Raw genomic sequence first — 17616 nt, 5'->3', positions numbered from 1 at the left:
ACAAATCAAAAGATTATGGTTATCTGTTTTGTTTTTGCCGGCAACTTCCGCTTGGGTCACGTGGTGTGAAGCCACGTGACCCGAGACCGGAAACGAATTGAGCTGCAGACAGCCCATCCTCGGACTCTTGACGCAAACTTGGTTAAATACAGTACGAACTTCTAGGAAGAATAAACAACTTTCTGTTTTAGCCAACAGATTTAAATATATATATGTATCTATTTTAATACATAAGCATGTCAGCAAGAGAACACCATGACAGTTCAGGTAACGTAATACGGACACCGGTTTCTCGTGACTTTATTTTTGTCTCGTTTTCGTGCTAATAACGGCATCTATTAATGTACCGTTTAAGCATGACATTTTTCTCTCCTAGCGCGTTTGTTGTGTTTTGTTCAGTGTCAAACAACGATATAGTCAACTCTTGTTTGGCTTTCTCGCTAAATCCTCTTCTGGGTGACATGAGTTGTGTTGAGAAAACCGCGCGATTCAGCATTATCCAGACACTTCTGTAATTCAATTCTACCACCTTGTAATCCATGTTGATACAATGGAGTTATTTTTGATTTCCTCACTAAACTGGTTGTGTGACTTGTGTTAGTTGTTAACGTGGAGATTAAAAATTTGTTGTGAACTGACGTGATGCTGTGTACAGTACATCATTGTAAACATACTATGTCGTGTTCCTGTCTTAAATTAATTCTATGTTGTTGTTGTTGTTTTGGATGAACATGTCTTTTTTTGTTTGTCGGTAAGCCGTTTTTTTAACCTACTACTCTCTAGTCTATATAATGTGGAGTGTTTTAATTGGTGAAACAAATGAACCAGACCCATATCATCCCTTAAAATACAAATTTCTTATGCATTTGTTATTTATTTTTTGTCATTATAATTTCAATCAATATTTTTTATCGTTTGCTTACATTTTCTTTTAAAATGGTGTTGACAAAATATCAAACAATTTTGAACATGTCAATTGCATTTTTATTTATTATTATTATTATTATTATTATTATTATTATTACTATTGTTTTAACATGACCATACAGTGCATACATTGATTTCAATTCACTGTCATTTCACTCACATTTTTCTTTGTTTTATTAATGCTACCTCATTTAGTTGTTAAGTTGTCAAGTTGTTGTTGTGACCTTCAGCTTGTCCTATCAGCTGAGAATTGTTTGGTACACCAATCAATACAAGAACTTAATGGGGATAGTACCCATCATTAAATACTACTATTAATAAAAACAAAACAAATATGATTATTTTTTACTTCAATCGTTGTACTAAAACAAAGATGAATTGATGAATGTTATTTTATTAATAAATATGACTGCATTGCATCATTCAGAGTTTTTATAATACTTTAACTTGGTTAACAATAAATAAAACCACAGCTGCGAGCTGTTTACTTTAACTTTCTTAACAATCATTTGAAACGTGACACAAAATTCATTAAAAAAAAAAAGTAGTTAGGCATTTCTTTTATTGCAGGTCTGATTGCAAAGTAGTGTTTGGCCTCTGTTGGCGTTGCTACCAGTTGACATGTTTTGGCACTAATAGCAGCTCCTAGACCATTTGATTGACAGGCGGACCGCTCAGTCGCCGTTCCCGACCTGGCTCCGTAGACGGCCATGAACCCGAAGAGCCGGATATTTCTGCGAATTACACTCCGCTTGAGTGACGGTGTGTGTCAAGGCATGGCGTGCGCCCCGGTTTTGTTTTGTCCAATCTCAATCGAGCGCAACGATCGGCACGCTCCCCTGATGGGAGATATGCGTAGACTCAGTCTCGTTCCGTTTGTCTGCATGAAATCTTAAGTGTTTGGATTCTTTTCCTCTCGTCTGGCACGCAACGGCTGTCACTACCTCCACACAGCAGCTTCATCGAAATGCTGTCACTCAGCTCATTCAGCCCCTTTCATGCTGTCTTTCCACCTTTTTATCATGTCGCTGTTGTCCGGTATGAAAGGCACCGATACGAAATGGTGACGGGGGCAACCTCGACTCGGCACTTTTACTCCTGCAGAGGTAGTAACGGAGCAGGGGATGATGCTCGTGTGAAAGGTTGATTTGACATTTTGGGATGGGTTTGTGAATTTTTTACTGCTCCCACTTGGCTTCCTGTGTAGAAAGCAATTGCATTTGAGTGGCCCGAGTTCCAAGTTTTTCGAGATGCCGAATGAACGTCGCAGAGATCAGAAGTTTCGAAATGTTTATTTGTCACATGTAGTAAAAATGGAGCCAAGTGTTTGCTTCAAGCTGTTTATTGCCATTCCCAGCTGAAATGTAATGTGTATGAGAGGACCATTTTTCATTGAGCGAATTCTGATGTAAATTCCTAATAACTCATCAGCCATATTTTAGCTTGTTTGTCCTCTTACTTTCTTTCTGTTTTAGTCCAGAGTATGACAGGAAAGTCAGTTGCACTAAGTGGTGATTCACGCCCAATGGCACACTTCTCATTTCCATCCAGGAAGTTGAATCAGCTGTTTTTGTGTCTTGATGACACCCTAAATTCAAAAGTGAATCACGTTTTGTGTGTTCTGGACTCATGTGTTAGTTTTTTTTTGCGAGGTTAGATGGGGCCGGATGGCCCTGTGGCTTTACTGGCCTTATGATCTTAAACCATGTGACGTGGAGAAAGCTTGACTAGTCTGGTTTGAGCAAGAATTCAAACAAAATGCTGTCAAGTCCGAAAGAGTCAACTGACCACTGTGTATATTGATTGTTTTTTTGTGTTTTTGCAGTACCGTGGTACCTTGACCTACAAATTTTATTTGTGACTAACCTATAGGGGTGGGAATCTTTGAATGTCTCACGATTCAATTCCGATTTTTGGGCCTGCAATTCGATTCAGAATCGATTTTCGATTATGAATGATTTTTTATTCAAAATGATTTGATTGACAATGATTTTTGCTTCAATCTATAGATGTGCAAGGAATTGTAATGATCTACTCCAGTCTGACTCACTAATGCTAATTAGCGCACTACTTGCGGCACTTTTATCACTCAAAAGAACGGCTCCACGTTGGAAAAAAATAAACTTTTATTGGAATAACTTGATCGTGACTTTTTCCTTCTACTCTCTAATGTGGCTACAACTTAACAGTGTATTAGACCGCGTGGAACCACGCTGCCCCTCAGTGGCCAAACTGGGTACAACATGAACAGCGCTCCAAATAAAGGCACACACAGACAAAGGCAAGACAGTATAAAATAATTTAAATAAAATCGATTTTGGGACATTTAAAATAGATTCTGAAACGTACTAAATGAGAATCGCGATTCTTATGAGAATCGATTTATTGGGCACACCCCTACTAACCTAGTAACTCTGTTGACTTGTAAAGAAAGAACAAAGTTAAAGCTAAAAGGCAGGTTCTAACACTTCTTGTATTCATTGAGCCTCGGGCATTACAAAGTGGCAGCATGACTCATCTAATTCAATTCATGTGATCCTTGCCTTCCTTCTCGTGGCATTCTTGTTTCAGACATTCTTGGACAATTATCATCACCCTGATGAAAAGTGCAGCCTTCTTATTTCAAAATTGACAAAACCTTTAAGTTTAGGAAGAACTTTATTCAGGGAAGTTTCTAAAAGTTTTATCGTAGAAGTTGTGAAAATCATTAACATCTATATTTATCATGATGAGTTTATGTGGATGAACTGGCGGACTAGTGAATTCTGGATCTTTTTTTTTTCTTTTCTTCTTTCTTTTTTAAGAGCTCAGTATTGTTCATTCGGTAATGTCATCATCATTGCTCTTTTTTATTTTTTATTTTTTATTCTGGATCATTTTGTGATGTGGATGGAGTATGTTCACAATATTTTCTGTCCAGAAGTGTAAAAGGGGAAAAAATATATTTAAAGTCTTGCTGACAAAATCGGGAAAATCTGATGATTGCAACAAAAATGTGTCCTGGTGGAGTAAAAAAAATAAGTTATATTATTCTTCTAAATAGCAGGAATGTTGTTTTTCCTTTAGTGTGGCATTGTTAGTTAATTTATGTTGTTTACAGTGTTTCCCACACCATATTAATACTTGGGCGGGCCACCCAAGTAAACTGGCCACCACCACAGTTTTCAAGAAAATCTATAAAAAATATATTTAAAAAGAAAAAAAAAGTGTCCCGCATGTAACGTTAGTTCGCCATCACTCACTTGTGGATCGTGAGGCGAGAGGAAACGTAGTAACAGGAATGAGATCCCTCCCCTCCCCCGCCGGAGTCCACCCACCCAAGTACATTTCAAATCTATGGGAAACACTTCCTAGTGGAATAAAAAAAGAAGAAAAAAAGCATATAGTACATGATTTTTGGGCCTATTCATGGCCATGCTTTGAAAATGTAGAAAAAAATCTGAAATTTGTGTTCTTTTTTTAAATTTGTGAACCCAGGATTCTGATCCAATTTGTTGACTTTTAAAAGCTCCAATCCAATATTGGATAACATATTTTGTGAAGTGATGTTCTGAACTTAAAATGGCTAAGATAATCGTAGAGGACGCTTTATCAACTAAACTCCTGTAGGTTCCTTGAGTTTTATTTCTATTTTTATTTTTTACTATTACGGCCCCGGCCGGAAGCTTTACGTTAGGTTGATAGCCTTAAATGAAATACACAAGAGAAGCATTGCATGGAATTACTAGTTAAGACTTAGCATTGTCCATTGCTCAGCAAGCCCGCAATGGTTGAACGGAGACGACCGTAATCTTGTTTGATGAAGATAAAATGTTCAGTCCACATTCACTGGTTTCTGAAACTTCTTCAGGCCTTGGTGGAGGACTGCACTCTCATTGAGAAGTTTGCGTTCTTTATTTTTTCCCAGAGCACGAGAGCCACCCGGGCTCAGTGAGCTGCTACAGCCCCACGGACGGCGGCGGGGATGACGAGCAACCTGGCAGCAACCCCTGCAACAATCACAGCCACCACCACTTCCCCGGCGCTGTGACGGGCCAGTGGGTGAGCGCCGACCAAAGCGAGGAGGCCATTCGCAGGAAGCTGAAGTACTTCTTCATGAGCCCGTGTGACAAATATCACGCTAAGGGCCGCAAACCTTACAAGCTGATCCTGCAGCTGCTCAAGATCATCATCGTCACAGCTCAGGTACAAAAATATCAATTTCATTTCTTGTGTATCACCTTTAACCAAACTTTTTATGACTCCAGTTGGTGCTATTTGGCCTTAGCAACCAAGTGGTCGTGACCTTCAAGGAGGAGAACACCATGACTTTCAAGTACCTCTTCCTCAAAGACTTTGACGAGTCGTCAGACAGCTCATTGGCCGTGTACACACAACAGGACGTCTACGAGCACATCTTCTATGCTGTGGACCAGGTAAGTCCAATAGCTCCAAATATTGTGTTCATACAGGGGAGTCAAACACCAGAAGATTGGTCCTGCAATTGGTATTTTAAAGTGGAAGTCAACCTTAAACATTTATTGACAATAATATGTTATATGTGACCTTACTAGTCTAAACATGACATTCTGATTAATATTACATTTGTGGAATATGAGTTATGAGGCAAAATCCATCTGTATTTATCCATCTCAGGGGGCGGCCATTTTGCCACTTGCTGTTGACTGAAGATGACATCAATGTTGCTCAGGTCTTAGGTAACAACCAATCACAGCTCATCTTCAGAAAACAGGTGTCATTAGTTGTTGCCCGCTGAGATGGATAAAAAGGGATGGATTTTGCAGCTTAACTCATATTCAACATAATATCAACTATAATACCATATTTAGACTAGTGGGGCTGCATATAATACATTATTGTCAAATAGTTTGGGTTGACTTCCATTTAACATATTTTCCATAGGAAATCATGGATAGAAAAAAAAAATCTGTTCCAGGGTCACACTGTCACCATCATTCATTATTGACTCAATAGGCAAGGTTTTAGTTCACATTTGAAACATTATCAACTGTTGAACAAGTGAGGAAAAAAACAGTTATTATTAATAACAATAAAACAGTCAGTCTGAACTGTAATGATAACTTTGTATGGCTGCTAATGTTGTTGCAGTATCTGGCCCTGCCAGAGACCACAGTGGGCCGCTACGCGTACGTCTATGGCGTCGGCGTGAACGGCAGCGCTCTGTCCCTCTGCCAGCAGTACTACAAGAGGGGCCGCATCGACCCCGCCAATGACACCTTCAGCATTGACCCGCGCATCATCACAGGTGCAACACAAAGCTGACGTTGTTTTTTCTGGAACTGTAATATGACAGTTTTATGATTTATTGTAAGAGTTATTGCAGTTCATTGGAGCTTGATTGTCACATCTGGTGGTTAGACATTAATTAATTTCATTAATACCATGGATGGATGGATGGCTAGATGGATAGCATAGATATATAGATATAGAGCTAACATAGATAGAGAGCTAACATAGATAGAGAGCTAACATAGATAGATAGCTATGATAGCTAGCATAGATAGATAGATAGATAGATAGATAGATAGATAGGTAGAGAGCTAACATAGATAGCTACAATAGCTAGCATAGATAGATAGCTATGATAGCCAGCTAAGATAGATAGCATAGATAGCTACGATAGCTTGTATAGATAGATAGCTACGATAGCTAGCATAGATAGATAGCATAGATAACTACGATAGCTAGCTAAGATAGATTGCTACGATAGCTAGCTAAGATAGATAGCATGGATAGCTACAATAGCTTGCATAGATAGATAGCTACGATAGATAGCATAGATAGTTACGATAGATAGCATAGATATCTACGATAGCTAGCTAAGATAGATAGCTACGATATATAGCTAAGATAGATAGCATAGATAGTTACGATAGCTAGCTAAAATAGATAGATAGATAGATTAGCTAGCTAAAATAGAGAGATAGATTAGCTAGCTAAAATAGATAATTAGCTAGCTAAAATAGAGAGATAGAACTGTATTACTTCTCTTTTACGTGAATCATTGTCTTTATAGCCTACTGTAAATTATGTAATTTTAAGAGGAAGTAACTCTAACAGAGGAAGCAAAAATAGTACTCAGGCAGGCGCATGCAGTCTTCCTTTGTACACCACCCTAAATGTCCACTTCCTCTAGATACCGCACCTGCATCAATCTATTCTTCTGTTTGTTATCTATCACGATTATCAAAATTGTCATTCAGATGAATGAATTACTGAATTACAAGCTTTAAAAAGGGAATATTAACCCTGTTCTTATATTGCTGCTGCTGGTTGGTTGGTTACAAAATCAAGGGAAATAATAAAAACTATTTGATTTGATCAATAACGGAAAAGACACTTCAATTAGGCCGCTGATTTTTAGCAATTAGCTCTCATGGGCTAGTGAACACTCTCGGTTAGTCATAACTTCAAACCCAAACTTACTGGATGGTACATTATTTCCAGCAAGTGCTGGGGATCATATGTTAATCTGCTGTGGAAGTTATTTTTTCTATTAAAATATCCCCGTCGACAGTTAATGAAGCCATTTAAAGTCATGTCATACAGTCAAGGGATAAATATACTGATTTTATGGCTGTCCGATGCAAATGTAATCAAGATTTCTTAAATTTGTATGGGGAAAAAAACCATAAAATTCAGTTGGATTTGTTTGTACCATTATAAGAAAATGACTCATATACAGTACCATCTATGGGTCCTTTTCATCATTTGACAAATTGCTAAACAATTGAATAATTACTTTGTCCATCCCCAGAATAATAATGCCCCTTTTTGGCAGAGCTATCACTGCCCTTCACCCTCCACCCACCCATGTGATGCTCACCACTCTCACATGGAAGAGTATTACTTTATCCGCCTTGTTGATTCAACGGAACCTCTTTGCCTTTCCCAGACTGCGTAGGAGTGGACCCTATGTCTGTGCCCCCCGCGCCGCTCACCAGTTCCTACAAGAACTTTACACTCAAGTTCCACAAGTAAGGCTTCATTTTTCACATGGCTATGACTCTTCCGTCGGTTTCCTCCTGTCACGGCAAAGATTTTATCTCGTGGCGTTCGACGCGTTTATTATCAGCGCGACGCATGCACGCTCCAGGTGGTGCGGATTGCGTGTTTTCGGGCCATCTCTTTTTCGTGTTACTCAACTTGTGTCCCTGTGTTCTCCCTGCAAGGTTTATTAACGTCACCATCGAGTTTCAGCTGAAGGCCATCAATGTGCAGACCATCATCAACAATGAGATCCCCGACTGCTACACTTTTTTCATAAAGGTGAGGAAATTACTTTCTTGGTACAGAGGTTCAAAATGGAACAGAGGTGGGATAACTATTTTCTGTCAGTTTGTAAAATAAAAATTGATTAAAAAAAATGCTGGCTGCATTGCAAGACGTGAGTGGCGCCGGTGTATTCACGAAGATCTTGTACATGTGATTTCTTAGTTTTTATTTTGTAATAAATTATCAAAAATGTCTACTACAAAAATGTCATGTCATTGTGGTATGTTATGTGTAGAATTTTTCGGAGAGAAAATTATTTATTCCATTTTGTAGTGGAAAGAACGTTTGAGGGGTTGGAGATCAGAGTGAGAGTGAATTCCAAATTAGTGATTAAAACATTTATACATACTATGGAGACAATATCAAGAACATTTATAATACAATTTTGAATTTTATATTGATGGTTCGGTTCCAAAAACCAAAAGTAGATGTTGCAGCTAGGGTGACAATTTGTATTAAAACACTTCTTCAGTGGTTAGTATTATCCGCAGGCTTGAAGTTCCCCACCTGATTATAAACGAATAAACGCAAAGTGAAGCTTGAGTTGGCAAATGAATTTAGTAGAAATATTCTTTTTTTTATACATTTTTATCTTACATTGAGCATTTGTAAAAAAAAAAATTTGTACAATCATGCAAATTACTGAAGTGATTGTTATCCATTATATATTCTGACATGAGTCCACATGCAAAAATAATTAATTGTATATTTAAAGGACCTTTAATTAGTAATGTAACATGAATAAAATAAATAAATAAATTTAATTTAAAATATTTTTTTTCTAATAGTTAATTCAGGGGAGGACTCATTATACAATGATTTTTAACACACAGACATATACATAGAGTCCACATGTTCCTCATTTCAGATACCCACCAACTACATCAGATTAAAAAAAAAATCCTAGCATGAAATGACATGCATTTTATGTCTCATCAGTTTATAAAGTAAGACAGGAAATGACTTGTCTGTTGCCATGTGTCAAGTAGATTGTGCTGGACAACAAGGCTCACAGCGGCAAAGTGAAAATACGACTGGAGAACCAAGCGTCCATAAAGGAGTGCAAAGACACCAGCGTGTCTGGACAGGGTGAGCATGATCAACATGCACGTAGCAAAAGACTCATACAAATCACTTTCACTCTTAGACAACATTATTAAAAAAATAATAATAATAATAATAATTTAATACAGTATTGCAATACATTGCATTAGGTTTCTTTGATAGTGTCTCTTTCCAGCAGGCAGCAAAGTCCGGTAATTCATAGATAACCCGTCTTTTTTCTATTCCCAGCTGAGAATTACACCCGCTTGGCGTTCGACGTCACCGTGGCTCTTGTGTGCACGCTGTCGTTGGTGCTGTGCGGGCGCTCCATTCTGCGAGGCATCATGCTGCAACAGGTCAGCACTGCCGTAAAAAAGCCTTTGAAAATAGTCCCGAAATGGTCTACGCCTGGGCTAACTGTTTTTGTTTGTGTGTACATGTTTGTCAGGAGTTTGTGCAGTTCTTTAAGGAGAACCTGAATCGCAAAGTGTGCTGGGCCGACCGTTTGGAGTTCATCAACGGCTGGTACATGCTCCTTATCGTCAGCGACATCCTCACCATCACTGGAAGTATCATCAAGATTGGCATTGAGTCCAAGGTAAATGAAAATGGCAAATGTTATGTTTGAAGTCATGGAGTTCATCTTTTTCTCTGTCATTTGACAGAATATGTCTTCCTATGATCTATGCGGCATCCTCTTGGGGACCTCCACCCTCCTGGTGTGGGTGGGAGTCATCCGCTACCTCACCTTCTTCCAGAAGTACAATGTAAGAAGATGCACATGTAGTATTCAGTTTTATTATCTTACTTGTACCAAGTTGAGAATATGAGAGGTTCATCTTCATGATGTAATCGTTTAGATCCTGATTGTGACTCTTCGAGCTGCTTTCCCCAACGTGATCCGCTTCTGCTGCTGCGTGGCCGTCATATATTTAGGCTACTGCTTCTGTGGCTGGATCGTGCTGGGACCGTACCATGTGAAGGTACCGCACCTATAAGTACAGTGGAACCTCAATGTAACGGTTGCCTGTTAGTCACTTGTCCGTTACATCGTGGTACTTTTTTTTTCATGGCCTAAAAACACCCAATAAAGTACTTTTTTTTTCTAGCCTAAAAATGTGCAGTACAAGGCAAAATTAATGTAAATAAATATTTTGAAAATAAATTTAAAGTTGACCGAAATTATTTTTAATTATTATTAGGAGGAGGATAATAGCATGCATCTTGTCACGTTCTTTAGCCTCTTTTACGATTTGATGCCATAGATTCAGTAAAGGTTTTGCACACAAAAATTGTGTACTGTATTTACCAAAATTACTAGCATGTTTGACAGAGTGTACATGACTAACGCCTGATTACAAAACAACCATACAACAGATGCGACCTCTCCTTTACAGCTGCCTGCTTACGGCGATGCTAAAGCTAATGAGACAATCGCCACTGCTAAATAAAATGGCGATGTACATGCATCGCTTTTGATGGAAAAGTCGCCCCTACCAATATGGCCGCCTCATAGACACACTTTGTAGCCTGCTGTAGTCTACTGTCATTCTGTTTATCTGTGACAAGAGAACAGCGATCCAGCCATCTTCTGAACCGCTTTACCGGAAACACATGAACAGTCTCTGTCTGTTGGTGGCGCCACAGCGCCATTTACTGGCACTGTAGTGAATTGCGTCCAATTCTGAAATTAACAAACTTAGAAATGTATTGTCCAAAGGGGTGTTTTTTTAGTAGACTGGACACTATTTTCTGTCTGTTGACTCTGGAGTCTGTTGTTTCCGGGTCCATTAAATCACGGTTCTGTTGTATTTCAATAGATTTTACAGTATTTTTGTAGCTTTTAAAAATTATTTGCGTAAATACAAGAGTGTTTAGCTGTCATTGTATATTTTTTAAGATGGCACTTGGTGTAAAAAGTTTGTCAACCACTTGGTTATGAATTTCCTGCTGTAAGGTTCTGTTTACAAGTGTCTTATTAGGCTCCGCCTTGTGCCACAGTTCCGCTCGCTGTCCATGGTGTCGGAATGCCTCTTCTCCCTCATCAATGGCGACGACATGTTCGTGACCTTCTCAGGAATGCAGGAGAGCAGCCCGCTGGTATGGCTCTTCAGCCAAGTGTACCTGTACACCTTCATCTCGCTCTTCATCTACATGGTGCTGTCGCTCTTCATCGCGCTTATCACCGGAGCCTACGAGGCCATCAAGGTAGGCCAGCAAACTCGGCCTCAGTCATTCTTGTTGTCTTGACGTTATGTAGAGATTTACTAGCCTCGAGCCTGTTTTACAAACTTTGAGATGAACATTTGTGTTGATTTAGGCTTAAGATTGAGAGTCTAACATCTACGTCTATTTTGTTGACAATCAAAAAAATGAATTGTTAAAAAAACAACAACGTAATACCCTTGAAATTTGACCATCATAATAGATCAAAAAATATACTTTTAAATCTCTGTCAAATATTATTGCTAATAATTTGAATTAAGGCCAGAATTAGTCAAACCAAGTTCTAATTCATCAAAAAATGCGATAAGTTTAATAGGAAATGACACATTTATTTATTTATAATGTTATATTCACATACTGTATAAAGGTGCATCTCAATGAATTAGAATATTGAAAACTGAATTTTTTTCTGTAGTTCAATTAATGAAACTCATATATATATATATATATATGTAGCAGATTTTTTGTTTTTGTTTAATCATTTTGATGACAGTAGCTTACAGCTCACAATAACTCAAAATTCATGATCTCAAGAAATTTGAAGATACTATCACATAGGAAACAATCAAAATAATTTATAATATAGAAATGAGATAGGAATTAGTCTCTAGAAAAGTATTTTCCTATTTGTGGCGTATGATAATTATATAACATACAGTGTAACATCAGTTTGCATCCTTTTTGTAGCAGGAACAAGCAAAAGCTAAATGCTAATGCAAAAATGTTCCAGGAACGTCAAGTGGAAATGCTTTTTTTTTCTTCTTCTTTTTTACACAACCACAAATATAATTTGACAACGCTTCTGTCAATGTTATCTATGTTGTCGTACAGCATCAAACCCAGGAGCCCATCCACATAACAGACCTGCACGCCTTCATAGCAGAGTGCACCGACGCGCCAAGCTCCGGCAAGTTCAGGGGTCTGGAGACGTCGCCGTGCTCCTTTTTCTGCTGCTGTGACAGGTAACCACACACTTTTTTCCGTCTTTATTTTTTTTTTCCATTGAGTCGGAACTGCAACTTGTTATAATGTGGAGCTCGTAGTAATGGCAGGATCGCTTTTCTGATTGCTCAGCGCACAATAGTTAAAGCGACAATTAAAATGAATAATGATAAAAGAACATAAAGTGAACCCCTGCATGAATTTGGGGGCAAGCCCTGCCACGGATAGCAAATGACTGTCACATGCTCTATTGAAAGGGGCGTGTCATTGTTCATAACATACTGTTTACGCAAAACAGATGTGTGTTAATTTAAACCATGTTCTTTTATTTCCGTCAGAATGACAACATACGAGGACGTCCTGCTGGTGAACTGAGGGTGAACTCGTTTGAACTTACAGGACTGGAACAAGACTCTTTTTTTTTTTTCAGCACTTGAAAAGCAGCATTTCCATTGAGGAATGTCATGAATTCATCGAGAACAAGGTGCTTTGTGGATTACGAAAGCACACGTATTTATTTCATGGCCCGATGTCGGGCCAGCACAGTGTTTTAAAAAAAACAAATATTTACATCTACAAGAAAAGATTTTTCAACCTGCTAGTTTGTTAGCAGATTTCAACAATCAGGCACATGAAACTTTGAGGCGGATCCAGTTTGACTGTGGCCTCGGATGGGATGACCTCTTTGCACGGTATGCCCGTTAAGTGTTCTTACGTTCTGGGGAACCAGGACACTCACTTGAGACTTTTTTTTTTTTTTTTCCGCTTACTTTGTGGATTTCAAATTTGGATTAAGGAAGAAGGATTACCTCACTGGACCATAACTCGCTATTTAAAGCATTTAATCATCAGAACACATTTTAAATAGAGACTTAAACAAAAAGTGCCCCAAATCGTAGTGTAACTTCTTTTCTTTTTTTTTTTGTTTGTTTTTTTGAATAGCCTTAAACAAATGTAATGTTTTTTTGTTTTTTTTACTCCATTATATGTGCAAAGCGCATATCAGGACAAGAAACATAGGGGTAAATTAAAACAACTAAACAAAGTTGCACTAACTAAATCCAGCTCCCTTATTCCTGATGCCTTATTTTTCAGCATATAAAGGTGCATCTAAATAAATTAAAATGTGGGGGAAATTATCACTTATTTCAGTAGCTCAATTCAAAAAGTGAAACCCATACTGTGGATTCGCTACACGCAGTAAAATATCCCATGATTTAAGTTTTTCCCACAACTTTGATGGTTATAGCTTACAGTTTACAAAAAGACAATCTCAAGAAGTTAGACTATTACGTAAGCAGTTAAAATAATTTTTGATGTAGAATGTATTTTTGTATTTGCTTTGATGTGTATAATTTGAGTTTTAACTTCTTAATTGAACTCCTGATAAAAACAACTTTTCATTTTATTGAGATGCACCTGCATTATGATCGTTTTAAAGCCCAAAGTCGGATACAAATGAAAGGTTTTTTTTAATATATTTTTTTTTATACCTGCTAGTATAACCTCAGGTTGCACTTACAATATGCTACACCGGCATCAATTTTTCCTTCTGATTGCATTCATAGATTTTGCATTATAAACTTACGAGTAATGAAGCACTTGCTATTTCGTTATTATTACCAAACAAAGGAAACTGCTCTTTATTTTGATGTGAGATTTGGGGATTTTAAAAAGCCAAATTTGAAGCAGCCAAACTGGTCTAACTAGCAATTAACTGTACACTATGTTGTCTTCCTGTGTTTTTTTTATTTTTATTTTTTTTATTTTTATTTTTTTTAATCGTCTGCCCTTGTCGTCATTTTAGCTGTTTTATATGGTTTTGTATTACATGAAACGCACAATTGTCAAAGGCAACTCCCGCTCGGATGACCTTCATTCATTTGAATTAAAAATCAATGACTTGCCTGAGTGGAACGTTGAGAAACGTGTGAAATATAGCCTTATATGATATACATGTCTAAGATGTCGTTATAATATATTATACGTATTTGTACAAGATACTATCCATATGTGCCATAACCACAGTGTCATTAAAAATACAGTACAAATATTCTTCACTTGATCACTACTTGACAAAATGTAAACTAGTAGAAACATGACGTCTTGTACACATGTTGCTGATTAAAGTGTCCTGGATCATCTTTGACGTCATAGTATGTATGTATGTACGTAAGTGTTTCAAAGTTGTGAGAAATGTTGGAAAAGTATGAAGTAGATAGTGGAATATTTTACAATTTAATTAATTTTATGAAGAGATAAACAATCTCACCCAGACTTTTCATTCAAAGTACAGTAACGCTTAATTTCCAAAAGAGGGCGTCAGTAAGTCATCTTTTAAACTATGAGACATTTGGACCATTCAAATGTTGGCATCGGTAATGAGTGGGGAGAGTCAACACGCCTATGGTGCTGTGTTCTCTGTAATGTTTTTAGGATGCTGTTTAAAGGAGTGAAATTGAATTATGCCGTCAAAAGCGATGATGTCATTTCCTGCTTACTGATACTCTGGCGCATGGTTGTCTTCCCACCACTTAAAATCATCATGCATTATGTACATGATGAGGATGCGTTCCCGCTTCCTGCCTGGCTGCAAGTCATAATTTGTGCTTCATTGAAGGAGTGGAGCATGGCTTTCATTGTGATGCACAATGGAAGGTCGATGGATGTTTGTTGATGGCGCTTTGAACTCAGCATGGCTCACTCTATTTGCTCTGATTGCCCTCCGTAGTAAGTCACCGAGCCTAGAGGCAGGACTCCCGACTTCCGTTTTTTTTTCTTTTGTTTTTCCCTGGAACGGATTATTTTCCTTCCATTGACTTCACTGTGGAAAGATGATTTGAGATACAAGTATTTTGCGATATGAACACGATGAGGCACCACTGTATTGCTAACTTCTGCGAACAGTACAGTAATCTCTCGTTTATCATGGAGGTTACAGTCCAGATGAAAATCCGTAAAGTAGTGACCATTATTTATTGTTAAAAAATATTTTAGAGCTTTGTGACCCTCTCTACACGCTTATTATCCTTTTCCATGCTCTTATGGACACTTCCTATTAGGGCTGGGGGTATTATAATTTAGAACCGATGGACTATTCAAATATTAACATAAAGGAAAAAATATATTTTGCGTAATATCAATACAAAATATTAATATGAGGGGCAGTTGTTTTTTGTCCATTTGGGCTCGCCGTCTGACGTTCCATACTTAAGTATCTGTGACTTTGAATGTGTACAGCTTTAAAAGGCGGGGCCTGGCCCATTGACTGACATGGAAGTCAGCAAATGAGAGTGTGATTTAAAAATCTGCAATAAGGTGAGACTGCAAAAAGTGAAGCACAATATGACATTCAAAGATGAAAATCATAACTACTTTGTCACGATCCAAATACTTCTGGGCCAATCTGTTTTTGCATACCACAGTGTAGCAAAAACATTGTGCACAAGGACAAAGAGGAACATTTCAACAATAAATCTTGAGTGGATTTAAGAGCAAGTTTATGGGTTTTCTCCTGGTTCTGGCACATTGTGGAGAAGCTGATGGAACAAATGCCAGACTCTTGAAAGATGCACACACTTACTTCTCGGCGTACTCTCCCAAACAGCTGCATTCTTTCACCCCAGCCATCTTGAAAAGTTTTTTTTCCCCTCCCCAATATAACTTAAGCCTTATCCCATTCCATTCTTTTCTCCCAGTGTGTTGTTGCGCTGCTCTTTGTGCGTGGCTATTCATTGATGTCTATTGTGCGGGGGGCAGCTGCAGCTCAGCAGAAGAAATGCGTTCACACAACAAGGCATTCACCCAGCAGCAGCAATTGTGGGCCTTGTACCATAGGGAAGTGGACCCTTAGAAAGAAATATACTTTTGTTGTGCTGTTTTTAGAGATTATTTTTTTAAGCAGGCATAATAGGCAGACAGCTGGAGAGGAACATGAAATCATAGGTGTGAGTGATTAAATGCACTGCTCTTATGGACGGTACATGATCAATTACTGATAAGTGTTACGGATGGATATTGTCCATCAGTAAACTGTTAATTGCATGATTTGTAAATATGCAGGCAATGGAGATAATGATGTCACAATAGGGTAGAATCCAAAAGGGACACTTTTATATTGGTAAGAAATAGTATTCGATTTTCTTAAGGAATCAGAACCAGATTTATTAGCCAAGTATGTAAAAACACACAAGGAATTTGTCTTTAGTCACAATCAATCTGTGCTCGTTTAAAGGAAATTCAACACACCCACAAAAAGTACTTGGCACAAAACTTGGTGTTTGGTGAGGGGCGCATGGACAAAAGTAGAAGAAAGGAAAATGCATCAAATTTTGTACATTTTCTACAATGGTAATTTGCTGTGTGTCCATACAGAAGATTAGATCGTGGATTACACAATACTTGATGACTTTTTATTTATTTATTGTTGCACTCGACAAATGCTCCATTAAAAAACAAACAAAAAAAAAAACAATTAAAACTAAAGCTAACACTAAAACTAATGAAAACTAAAATAAATTAATCTGTTCAAAAAATGTATACTAACTGAATTTAAAATAAAAAGTCAAAGCGATTATACTTATTTTTTTCGCATCATAGTAAGAGGTAGAAAGGGAAGCGGCTGTTACGTGACTATCAAAAAACAAATTCAGCAGTTTGTAGGTTGTAGGTTCAATGCTTTCAAATGTACAATTAATGAAGGTAACGTTGCAGTGCTGGACAAATAGATGGTAAAAGTCAACAACAGCACCTTCTTCCTCTCTCCCTGTACCAAGCAAAAAACATTTTCAGGTAGACGCAGGTGGTTTTCATTTGGCAATCATTCAACCCCAGTGACACACTCATACACAGACACATCTTACCGCTATTGTGCAGTCAGTGCTTCTCAATTTGTTGTTGTTGATTTGTTTTTGGACACTGAGTAATTATGATTTTTGTCTTCATATGCCACATCGTGCTTTACTTTTTGCATTGTCACCATATCGCAGATTTTTCAGTTTAATTCATTTTAATTTAATATCGCTGATTCCCCCCCACCCCCCACTAATAACGCACACATTTATACAAGAACTACACGACAACTGACATCTGATCCAAGTACTAAAGACGCAAAAATGATTACAGTACACTATTTATAAAAAAAAATAATAATAAAAAATCATATGCATTTATTAAAAAAAT

The 17616-nt window shown here is 37.7% G+C and overlaps 1 protein-coding gene across 1 annotated transcript; it reads left to right on the top strand.

The window, feature by feature from the left end:
- Positions 1-107: 107 nt before the first annotated feature.
- Positions 108-14577, top strand: mcoln1a (mucolipin TRP cation channel 1a). The gene is made up of 14 exons (XM_086082975.1): positions 108-267; positions 4835-5112; positions 5175-5342; positions 6037-6193; positions 7844-7925; positions 8121-8217; positions 9213-9312; positions 9517-9623; positions 9716-9865; positions 9933-10034; positions 10128-10250; positions 11269-11475; positions 12325-12455; positions 12774-14577. The coding sequence occupies exons 1-14, from the start codon at positions 237-239 to the stop codon at positions 12808-12810; spliced, it is 1770 nt and encodes a 589-aa protein (XP_085939101.1). The 5' UTR covers positions 108-236; the 3' UTR covers positions 12811-14577.
- The last annotated feature ends 3039 nt before the right edge of the window (positions 14578-17616 follow it).

This window comes from Leptonotus elevatus, chromosome 8 (genome assembly GCF_054856555.1).
Source record: "Leptonotus elevatus isolate MCC_2025b chromosome 8, RoL_Lele_1.0, whole genome shotgun sequence".
NCBI classification, from domain to species: domain Eukaryota; kingdom Metazoa; phylum Chordata; class Actinopteri; order Syngnathiformes; family Syngnathidae; genus Leptonotus; species Leptonotus elevatus.
This window is presented reverse-complemented; position numbering and strand designations above follow the sequence as displayed.